The sequence below is a fragment of the Prionailurus bengalensis genome, chromosome C1 (genome assembly GCF_016509475.1).
Source record: "Prionailurus bengalensis isolate Pbe53 chromosome C1, Fcat_Pben_1.1_paternal_pri, whole genome shotgun sequence".
NCBI lineage: Eukaryota > Metazoa > Chordata > Mammalia > Carnivora > Felidae > Prionailurus > Prionailurus bengalensis.
The window spans coordinates 53,563,736-53,576,164 of record NC_057345.1 but is presented as its reverse complement, the minus strand read 5'-3'; the positions used below and the strand labels follow the sequence as shown (position 1 = coordinate 53,576,164).

The window sequence follows — 12,429 nt, the reverse complement described above, 5'->3', positions numbered from 1 at the left end:
GAAAGAAAGAAAGAAAAAGAAAGGAAGGAAGGAAGGAAGGGAAAAGGAAGGAAGGAGGGAAGGAAGAAGAAAAGAGAAGGAAAGGAAAGAGAGAAAAGGAGGGAGTGGGGGAGAGAAAGGAAGGAAGGATGGAAGATCACATGTTGGGTCACAAAATAAGTCTGAACAAACTTAAGAATACTGAAATCATATTGAGTACTGTTCTGACCACAGTGGTATGAAACCAGAAATCAAAAACAGGAGAGAAACTGGAAAATTTATATACGAATAAATTAAACAACACATTCCTGAACAACCAACAGGTCAAAGAAGAAATCAAAAGAGAAGTCAAAAAGGATCTTGACACCAATGAAAATGGAAATATAACATACCAAAACTTATGGATGCAGCAAAAGCAGTTCCAAGAAAGAAGTTTATAGTAATGCGTACATGAAGAAAAAAGATCTCAAACAACCTAACATTATACATCAAGGAACCAGAAAAAGAAACAAACTAAGCCCAAAATTAGCATAAAGAAGAACACAGTAATGATTAAAGCATAAATAAATGAAATACAGACTAGAAAGATCCATGAAACTAAGTGTTGGCATCTTGAAGAGATAAACACAACGGATAGACCCTGACTAGACTAACCAAGAGAACAAGAGAGGACTCCAATAGTTACAAATGAAAGAGGAGACATTAAAACTGATACCACAGAAATACAAGGGATTGTAAGAAACTATTACCAAGAAATATTTGCCAACAAATTGGATAACCTACAAAGAAATGGATAAATTCCTGGAAACCTATACCCTATCAAGACCAAATCATTACAAAAATAGAAAATCTTATCAGACCAATAATGAAGTAAGGAGTAGTCAAAAACCTCCCAACAATGAAAATAACAGGACTAGATGGCTTCACTGGTAAACTGTACCAGACATTTAACAAAAAATTAATGCCATTTCTTCTGAAACTCTTCCAAAATGTTCAAGAGGAGAGAATACTTTCCTAATTTATTTAATGAGGCCAGCATTACCTTCATACCAAAGCAAGAACACTGCAAGAAAATAAAATTACAGACCAATATCCCTGACAAACACAGATGCAAAACTCAACAAAATACTAGCAACCCAAATTCAGCAATACATTAAAAAGATTGTACATCATTATCAAGTAAGATAGACAACTCAGAAATAAACCCACACATATGTGGTCAATCTTTGACAAGGGAGCCAAGAATTCACAATGGAAAAAAGGACATCTCTTTAATAAATGGTGCTGGGGAAATTGGACATCCACATGCTAAAGAATGAGAATGGACTCTGATCTTACACCACACACAAAAATTCACTCAAACTGGATTAAAGACTTAAATATAGGATCAGAAGGCATAAAACCCCTAGGAGAAAATATAGGAAAAAAAAACTCCTTGACATTAGTCTTGGCAGGGACTTTTTGGATATGACACCAAAAGCAAAGGCAACAAAAGTAAAAATAAACAAGTGGAACTACATCAAACTAAAAAGTTTCTGTACAGCAAATGAAAACACAATCTACTGAATGGGAGAAAAGCAATATGACCATAATGAGAAACAGTATAGAAGTTCTTAAAAAAAATAAACAATTACCGTATGATCCAGCAGTCCCATTTCTGGGTATATATTCACAGGACATGAAATCCCTGTCTCAAGTGTCATCTGCACTCCCATGTTCACTGAAGCACTATCCCCAACAGACAAGATATGAAAACAACAGAACTGCTCTTTGATGGGTGAATAAAAAAAAGTGTGTATATATTCAGTCTTAAATAGGAAAGAAATCTTGCTATTTGTGATAATGAGGATGGACCTTGAGGGCATTATGCTAAATGAAAAAAGTCAGAGAAAAACGAATACTGTATGATCTTACTTACATGCAGAATAAAAAAAAAAAAGAAAAGAAAAAACAAGCTTGTAGATACAGAAACCAGATGGGTGCTTATCAGAGACAGAGGTGAGCAAAACAGGTGAAAAAAGTCAAAAGGTACAAACTTCCAGTTATGAAATAAATAAGTGATGGGGATGTGATGTACAGGATGGTGACTATAGTTAATAAAACCACGTTGCATATTTGAAAGTTGCTAATAGAACAAATCTTAAAAGTTCCCATTATACACAAAAAAATTATAATATATGTATGTATGGTAATGAATATTAACTAGACTTACTGGGGTGGTCATTTTGTAATATGTGTGATATGTATCAAATCCTCATATTGTATATCAGAAACTAATATAATGCTGTATGTCAATTATACCTTAACAAAAAAATTTCTTAAAAACGTAAGTCTAAAAATCTAAAGTTGAATGAAACCAATTATGTTTAACAAAATCAAATATCTTGCTTCATTCTTGGAAAACACACTTTGAAATTACCTGGCCCAAACCCCTACTGTCAAAAGAGGAATCACTTTACAGCAATCTGTACCAATGCTCATTTCATGTCTACTTAATTGTTTTCAGTGACAGGACAGTCACATCTTAGTGAAAGAATCAAGCTTTTTGTTTGTGTGAAAGCTTCAACTGCTCTTTGTTGTATTAAGCCTAATACAGTATTTTGTTGTATAAAGCCTAATGCTTTACTCTAGCTCATAGTTACTGGACTAGTTCTGCCTACTGGTGAAACACAAAATACCCTGTGACTAGTCTGAGAATATATTTTTTTAATAGATATCCAGCTTGTCTTCTCTTTCAGGGTTACATGTCTCCATTTCCCTCAATTTTTTTCACAGAACCTGTTTTCCTGGCCCTGCACCACTTTGGCTGTTTTCCTCCTGAGAGACTCTGCCCATTATGTGAATCACCTCAAATCAAGCTTTTCTAAAGAGCTGGTGCTTTCTGTGCAAAAAGAGATAGCATATTCATATATGAGTTCCAATTGTTTAATTTCCCTCAAAAACCCCCAAAATTAATACTGCAGATAAATTTTTAAAATTCATTCTACAAGATCTGCCTTAGCTTTCTCAATGAACAATTGTAGGGCATCCCATCCATATCTGCTGCTATGACTAGTTGACAATAAAACCACCTCCAGATTAATCTAATTATTTTGACATTTCAATACAGCCAACTACATGAATTTTTTTCCCTCACATGCTGCTTATAACCTGAGTTTTATACTACTTACAAACCAAAGGGTACTTCAGGGTATGAATATAAATTAAATGTACTTTATTCTACCTACCAAGTTTAACATTTACAAATGTCGCTGGTCTAAGAACAAATAAAATAATTGGGTAAAACTTCCAGAATTAAAACAGAGATTAGACTCTTTTGAGCAGACCAGAGTTTAATAACTGACTTAGACATTTTTCAGATAAAATAAAATTGGTTTTGCCTTTACATATTAAACTAATACCTAGTTACAGAGTATAAATTTAAAGTAGAAAAAATTAACATTTTGAAAAGCGTTGGGGCGCCTGGGTGGCTCAGTCGGTTAAGCGTCTGACTTCGGCTCAGGTCATGATCTCGCAGTTTGTGAGTTCGAGCCCTGCATCAAGCTCTGTGCTGACAGCTCAGAGTCTGGAGCCTGTTTCAGATTCTGTGTGTGTCTCTCTCTCTCTCTCTGACCCTCCCCCGTTCATGTTCTGTCTCTCTCTGTCTCAAAAATAAATAAACGTTAAAAAAAATTTTTTAAAAAAAGCATTATTATTTCATTAGCCTCATAAATAATATCATATCATTAATAAGTATTAATGATACTCTTAAGCTTTTCCAAACTACAAAATTTGAACTTGGTTTATATTTCATTTCTAAAATACCAAGCATTTGTGAATATTAGAATCCTGAATTCTAATTGAAATACTGAATTTTAGAAAAGTATCTATAAGAATAAAGAATCCATATTTAAGTTATTTTACAGACTTAAAAAACTCATTTTCTTGAAATTGAAATTATTTTATTTACAAACTGGTAAGTAATTAAGCATAGTCACAAACATCAGCTGGCATAACTTACCAAAAGATGGGCTGTTTGCTTATAATAACAGTTTTATGAGTGCAATATTTTCTTCTATTTTGAGAAGTAAATGCACACTATGAAAAAGTCATCATGTCATTGATATATCAATCATCTAGTTTGTAATCCACATTTCTATACTTTAAGTATATTATTAACTTTCTTTGGAATTTAAAAATACTGAAGATACTTTACGATACTTCATAAATTACATTACCTGTAAAATAAGCCCCAAATTAGAATCCTGTAGAATTAGAATTTAAAAAATTTTAAAAGAATAGACATATATATTCCTGCGTATTATCTACATACATGTAGTATACACATGTGTATGTGTGTACTTGTGTGTTTGTGTGTGTGTATGTATGCATAAACATAGTTTTCTTACCCCTGAACTTATCTCCGAGCCTCTTGGCTGACTCTGCTGTTGCTTATGGTGTCCTGTCAGCAAGCCTCCTGCAGTAAGGTTTGGAAAGCTCTGAAGATAAGCTTGTGACCCTGAGAAATTTCCTTCTGCCTTCCCCACCGAGGTTGGCTGTTTCTCCTGAGTATTCCCGTGCCCTGGCCCAGCTTGTCCAGCAATATGCTGATTTGGAAAGAATGGTAACATGCCCATTCCAGCTGTTATAGTTGTTTGAGTTGGAATCAGATTAGATGCTGTAGTAAACCACAAATGCAAAAAGGTTTGATTAGACAAGAGTTCTTCACAACAGTCCTTTGGATTTTTGTTAAGTTATGGGCAAAATGTGGAAAAAACTATTTTGTGCCCGTTAGAGAAGAGTTATATTTAAAACGTGAAGTTAGTGGTTGTAAAGTAGCAGGTTTCCATATGGGGGTAATAAAAACAAACCCTATAACAGTAATCATGCTTTCCTTATTTTCAACAACTTCCAGGACAATCTCAAGGATATTTTTTAACTCCAAGTTTTAGCTGTCTATTGTAAAATATGAGAGCAAAATGTGTATACTTTTTGGCACTTAAGTTACATCAGGTGCCTTTGTTTTAATGCCCAATCACTGTAATTTGCCTGCTTCCATAAATAATTAAGTCTTCAGCTGAAAAAATTCTGACACCTAAAAATAAAGTTAAATCAAATCCAACAATAGTTTTGGTCAGCCAACTTGTACCAGTTCATAACAGCTGACTATGGGTATCTTTTCCCAGCTCCTGAATTCAGTGTCTTCATGTGGGTAGTGTGCAATTGGCCATGACTTGTAGTGCTTACACGTAGACCTCTACAAATGCTATGAAAATCAAGACTTTTTTTTAGACCTAGAGAGCTGGTTTTTAAACATCAGCATAACCCTGGTTTAAAAAACAGTAATATTTGTGAATAGATAGGCACCAATTTAACACATGAAAGCTTTACATTTTTATTTACAGGAAATACCAAGAAATTCTGGAAGAGATGAAAATTTTAATAGGAAAATTTTGAACCATTCCACTTTTTAAAAATCTATGGCTCACAATTAGAAGAAAAGAGCTAATTTTGATAAGTACGTTAAGTCAAATTTATATTTTACAAATTCACTGAACAAATTTCTTAAATTATTTCTAGTACTAAATAGAGGTGGATACTTCAGTTCTTCTAGCAATGTATTTATTTGGACATTTTGAATTTTAAATGTTCTTAAAGCAGTTTATGCAAAAGCAGATAGCTTATTATTTAACCCAACACAAATAATAAACATCTGCATGAAGGGCGGGGTGGCTCTCGGTTAAGCATTCAACTTCGGCTCAGGTCGTGATCTCACGGATAGTGGGTTTGAGCCCCACATGGAGCTCTGTGCTGAAAGGTCAGAGCCTAGAGCCTGCTTTGGATTCTGTGTCTCCCTCTCTCTCTCTCTGCCCCTCCCCTGTTCGTTCTCTGTTGCTCTCTTTTAAAAATAAATAAACGTTGGGGCGCCTGGGTGGCGCAGTCGGTTAAGCGTCCGACTTCAGCCAGGTCACGATCTCGCGGTCCGGGAGTTCGAGCCCCGCGTCAGGCTCTGGGCTGATGGCATCAGGCTCTGGGCTGATGGCTCAGAGCCTGGAGCCTGTTTCCGATTCTGTGTCTCCCTCTCTCTCTGCCCCTCCATTCATGCTCTGTCTCTCTCTGTCCCAAAAATAAATAAATGTTGGAAAAAAAAATAAAAATATAAATAAATAAACGTTAAAAAATTTTTTTAAACACCTGCATGAGCTTTTAGTGATATAAAATTTAATTTTTGGAAAAGGCTCCATCATACCATAAAAATTTCTACACCTGTCTGTATACTAGTTTAACTTTCACCCAGTCAATTTAAACAATCAGAATTGATGGATTTATTTGATCATTTGACTTGCTGGCTTCCTGCAAAGGCAAAATATACTACCCTATATTTAATTGACTTTTTTTTTAAATTACTTGTGGCCCTTCTCTTTTCCCAGCATAATTACTTAAGACAAATTTCAATTACACTTCAAACTGAAAGTTCCTTTCAAATCGCATTCCAATAAGAAATCCTGGTATACCAGATGCTTTTGTTTTTCTAAAAAATAATTGTTTTGTTTAAATTTGTCATCTTTTCAGGGGCACCTGGGTGGCTCGGTTGGTTAAGTGTCCGACTTCGGCTTAGGTCATGATCTCACAATTGTGGACTCCAGCCCCGCATCGGGCTCTGTGCTAACAGCTCAGAGCCTGGAGCCTGTTTCAGATTCTGTGTCTCCCCTCTGTCTGCCCCTCCCCCACTCGCGCTGTCTCCCTCTGTCTCAAAAATAAATAAACATTTAAAAAAAATGTTTAAATTTGTCATCTTTTCAGAAACACAGAGTACACATGTTGTTATTTTTCTTCGACTACTAGTTTGGAGATCACATTTAAAAAATAATACAAATAAATCATCAAAGTTTACCAAAATACCACATATTTCTTTAAAGGCTAAGGGTTTCTTATTCAGGCAAAAATTAAATGGATATCTATGTAATATGTTGTCAGCCCAGTGGGCAGCACGTCACTCTCAAAGGGATCTATGTCTTTGCCTCATGCTGCTGTGAACATTCATCAAATATTAAAGCATATCCAACAGGGAAAATGTGATCTTGGCATGGAAGCAAGTCCATCAATAACTTATCAATAGTTTTCTTATATGAAAAATAGAAAAGCCAAGAGGGCTCTTAAAATTTTAAATGACTGAATAAAACTCAAATTTAACCTTTCTGTAAATAAAAGCAGAATATAGGTAAACCATCTTTAAATCTCAAATCTGACTGCTTCCAGACTTCTCAGTAAATGCATGTCATTTACTTTTATGTGCTTCTCCATGATGACCCAACTCTGTTTTCAAAGGAAGCGCTGACCCCATCCCTACTGTGGTTTGAAGTATCATGGCTGGGGGATCTCCAAGTAAGCCCGGTTTCTGCAAAAGAAGAAAAGAAAATAAGACTTCTGCTCATGGCAGCAGGATATCACCGTATGAAAAGGCTACACACGTGAATGTTCATAAACAATCTGACAGCCTGAATACAGAAAAGGAATGTACTCAATTCCAAAGAAAAAAACAATGCCATACTTACATTATTAGGAATATTCTCAAACTTCATTAATTGTTGCTGTGCCAATGGTACGTGAGAAAGATTCTGAAGGAATAAATTAGAAGTATTACCCATAACTGTGCTCTGTGAAAATGATAAAGCATCGAGTTAGTTTAATTTTGAAAAGCTACTTTTCACAGAACCCAATTCATTTTAAAGTTCAATTCTCCAGTTGATCTGAGCAAAAGCCAATAGCTTCTTAATATCCTACTTTCCTACTTCAGGCAATGCTAATTAATTCTTTTAATAATACACAAGATGTGATTATGTGGTCATAGAACTAATTCCAGATCTTTTTTTCTTTCATCCTTCTTCCTCCCCCCACCCCCTTTTGGCTTTATGTCACTGTCATTCAATCATTTATTTATTCATTTAATCATCCAACACATATTTACTGAGCACTTACTGTGTGCCAGGTACAGTGCTACATAATGAGAAATACAAAATACAATCTGCCCTCACAGATCTTAGAGGTTCCTGAGGGAGGGAGACATTAATATTAAAAACATATAATTACAAATGGTGATGAGTATGTGAAAGAAAAATACAGGAGCTATGAGAATAGTTGGGGGTTTGATTTAGGTTGGTGAATTCAAGGAAATTTTCCCTGAGGAACTAACTATTGCACAGAGATCTGAAGGCTGTGGAGAAAGAACTAGGTGAAGTCTGGGGGAGTTAGGTGGTATTGAGGTGGGGAGCATTCCAGGCAGAAGCAGCAGCAGGAGCAAAGAACGAAGAAGAGAGCAAAGTCCTTCGAGGACCAAAAGCAGGCCATTATTGCTGGGACAGTGATACCCAATGAACAGGAGAGGCAGCAGAGGCCAGCTTGGATAGACCTTCTGGGCAAAATTAAGCATTCTTGTCTTAATTCTAAAATAAAGAGAATATCGTCAGTACTCTGAACTCCCCTCTCATGTCACTCTTCACAACTTATTAGAATTAACATTTGTTTTCTATATTTGTTGAAATTCTTCAAGAACAAAGGACTATGAATGTTTTTGTTCAATGCTATAGCCTCAATGACCAGCACAGTGTCCAGTACATGTTAGATTCTCAATATGTTGACTAAATGAATGAATAAAGACCCTCTAATGTACAAGGTCCTACGTTAGATTCCAAAAATGAAAAATAAATAAAAGATAAACCTTTTCTTCAAAAGCTCAGTTTAGGACTACTCCTTCATTAAGCTACATTAATCATCTATCATACATTAGGTTGGATTTGTAATTAGGCTTTTATATAGACACAGCAGTACCAGAAATTAATGAGTAGTATTTATCTCCAATATTATGTTTACATACAAATACGTTTTAAAATACTTATCTGAAGGTAAGAAACACATTTTTATTCTTGTATGAATTATTTTCATATAGACTAAAATTTAAAAATTAAGAGTTCACATTCATTTTTTTCTTTCTGTGAATACTTTGAGTTAAGACCACATAAGACTTGTTTTTACTACTCATTTCTAGAAAAATATGCCACAAAATACACCTCTCTTCCCTTAATGCCCTATAAACAGAACTATACTGCTTTGATCAGCTTAATTTGATCTGATGTCCTGTGTTTTCATGTAGCCATAGTTATTACTAAGAATTTTTTTTTAGAGATGAAATACTCATTTAACTTCTCAAGAATTTTAAATGTTAAGAGCAAACAAATGAGTCACTCCAAATGTTTGATACTTCAGTACTCAATGTCATTTATATACCTGATGTGCTTTATTCAGATGTAAAAATGCAGGGGAGATGGATGGATTCATCAGATGTGGCAAGCTGTGAGGTGTTCCAAGAACTGCTTTTAAGAAAATAAAATATTTAACTTCATGACATACATGGGATTCAAAAACAAATAAACTCCAAAAAGGGTAAATAAATATAGTTTTTAAAACTTTTAACAAGTTTATTGAAAGGTCAATTATATACTGACCTTGTCACACAAGAAGTAACAAGCTCCCTTCCCCGTGATTCAAAATCAGAATTTGATTTCAAATCCCAACACCTTCTTGTCAAGATAATAAAACACCAACCCTAGGCTTTCTCTTCTCTAGTTCTTAGAGCAACAAAACTAACTCCATGTATTAGAGTAAGTATAATACTAATTGAACCCCTGTCATTTGCTCCATATTTGTGTTAGATTTTTGGGGTATGTTGGCAGGGAGTAGGGTGGGTGGGAAAGCCAAGAACATACAGTCTTTTCCTTTGAAGAGCTTACAACCCATTTAAGAAGACAATATATGTACATAAAAATATTTATATAATAAAAACAAAAGAAACAATACATAGTTGATAAAAGGAATAAATAGCCACACTTTTTACCAAGTTTGCCTGACAACAAATACCAGAGTATATATTAAAAGAGATGTTTTCAAAATAAATAATAGACAGAAACATGAGATAGAAAATATGTGAAGTAATTTCATCTAATTATTACAAAGCAACTAGGAATGGTCAGGCATAGAAAGTGCTTCAAAAAGCATTTCATCTTAGGGAGCCTGGCTGGCTTGGTTGGTAGAACGTGTGACTCATGTGGCTCTTGATCTGTGGGTCATGAGTTTAAGCCTGACATTGGATGGAGAGCTTACTTTAAAAAAATAAAGAATTGTGTTGTCTTATTTATAAAAAAAAAGAAAGGGAAAAAAATAAGTGCCTTAAAAAAAAAAAGCATTTAATCTAACGATCAAAAATATTTGAAATTTACATATAACATGTCTACAAGTTTATCTCATGTTTTAAAAAGCACAAGTTTTTATTACTTGCTAAACTAGTCCATCTTTGGAAAACTGTTCAAAAGTGTCTTCTTTGGGGGCACCTGGGTAGCTCAGTTGGTTGAGCTTCCAACTTCGGCTCAGGTCATGATCTCATCATCCATGAGTTCGAGCCCTGCTGACAGCTCAGAGCCTGAAGCCTGCTTCAGATTCTGTGCCTCTTTCTGTCCCTCCCCAACTCATGCGCGCTCACACTTGCTCTCTCTCTCTCTCTCTCTCTCTTGCTCCCTCTCTCTCTCAAAAATAAAATAAGAGCAAATTGTTTTCTTTAAAAGGATCCTGTTTCACAACAGGTGGTAGGAAGATTAGGTCATTAGCTAAGTTGTTTATAAAGACAGATTGTTTATTAGGAAAGAGGGATAAAACGGTCATTTCATAACAATAAAGGGGTCATCAGGAGGATACAACAATCTTAAATGTGCCTCAAATAACAAAGCTTCAAAATACAGAAGGCAAATATTTCTAGAACTAAAAAAGTAGACAAATCCATATTTATGGTTAGAGATTTCAACACCAACTCCTCTCTTTTTTTCAGTTAGTCACTGTATTTTGTTATAAAACATTAAAAAATATTTTTTCACAGCTTTTAATGAATACAGTATTTCCCAGTTTAAAACAACCACCACCAGAATCAAAACACTCTGGAAATGTCTACAGTCTCACATATAACTGCCTTTATCCTTAACTTCTTCCATTGTGCCCCATCCTCCCCTCAAGAAGTCTTGAACAACACTGTCAATCAACAATATGTACAAAGGACTATAATACATCATGACCAAATGAGGTTTACCCTTGTAATAAAAGGTTGGTTTAACATTCAAAAATTAATGTAATTCATCATGCTAGCAGACCAAACAAAAACAAAAAACACATATGATGATCTCAATTAATGCATAAAAGCACTGGATAAATTCTAGCAATTATCACGACAAAATTTCTCTGCAATATAGAAATAGAAGGCAAATTTCTCAGCTTGAAAAAGCAAATCTGTGAAAAAGCTATAGCTAATATGACAGTAAAAGAATGAATGTTCTCTCCTCAAGATCAGAAACAAGGCAAAGATGTGCATTCTTACCAGTTCAATGCACAAATTATGCTGAATTTCTGTATATTGCAATAAAGCAAGAAAAAGAAGTAAAAGTCACACATATTGGAAAGGAAGAAGTGAAAATGTTTATTAGTGGATTACATGATTGTCTATATAGAAAATCCTAAGAACAAAACCTACAGGAAATAATAAGCTAGGTTGCAAGATACAATATATACAAAATCAAGTGTACTTTCATATGCTAGAAGTAAGAAATTCAAAATTTAAATTTAAAGGCAATTCTATTTAAAATAGTATCAATAAATGTAAAATACTATGAATAACTGACAAAATATGTGTAATATTTGTACCTTGAAATTTACAAATTATTTCTGAGAAAAATTAATAAGACCTTAATTGAGAAATATACCATATGTATGGCTCAACCTCAACACTGTTGTCAATACTATCCAAATTAGTATAGATTTAACACAATCCCAATTAAATTACTGACATTTTTTCATGGAGATTGACAGTCTAGTTCCAAAATTTATATATTAATACAAAGGACAGAGAATAGGCCAAACAAAACGAAGGATTTACACTCACTGATTTCAGGGCTTGTTATAAAGCTACATTTATCAAGACAATGCAGTACTGGGAAAAAGACAAATGTTTAGATCAATGGAATGGAATGGAGAATCCAGAGATAGAGCCATACATACATACAGAGTGAACCGATCTTTGAAAAAAGGCATCAAGCAATTCAATGGAAAAGGATAATCTTTTTTAACAAACGATGGTGGAACAACGGTAAAAAATTAACCTGCACCTTTACTTAGCTTCACACCATAAACAAAAATTAACATAAACCAGATCTAAATATAAAAAATTATAAAACTTCTCAAAGAAAATATATGAGAGCATCTTAATGACCTAAAATTTGGCAAAGATTTTAAGATTTCTTAAATCTGACAAAAGATGTACAAATTTTAACAAAAAACAAATTGGACTTTGCCAAAATAATAAATTTTGCTCTTCAAAGGACACTGTTAAGAAGATAAAGGAAAACTTGCAGAGTGAAAGAAAATATGTGCAAACCC

General features: G+C 34.3%; 1 protein-coding gene across 2 annotated transcripts in view; it reads right to left on the bottom strand.

Moving 5' to 3' along the window:
* Nucleotides 1–12,429, bottom strand: part of RAVER2 (ribonucleoprotein, PTB binding 2) — a 93,233-nt gene that overhangs the window by 35,700 nt on the left and 45,104 nt on the right. The window contains exons 6-9 of one of the 2 annotated variants that reach the window (XM_043575184.1): nucleotides 9,244–9,329; nucleotides 7,515–7,577; nucleotides 7,246–7,357; nucleotides 4,368–4,636 (exon numbers count right to left, since the gene is read on the bottom strand). In XM_043575184.1, coding sequence (XP_043431119.1) covers nucleotides 4,368–4,636; nucleotides 7,246–7,357; nucleotides 7,515–7,577; nucleotides 9,244–9,329 — 530 coding nt within the window. Of the gene's footprint in view, nucleotides 1–4,367; nucleotides 4,637–7,245; nucleotides 7,358–7,514; nucleotides 7,617–9,243; nucleotides 9,330–12,429 lie in introns of both variants that reach the window. The other variant, XM_043575183.1, reaches the window with a different exon arrangement.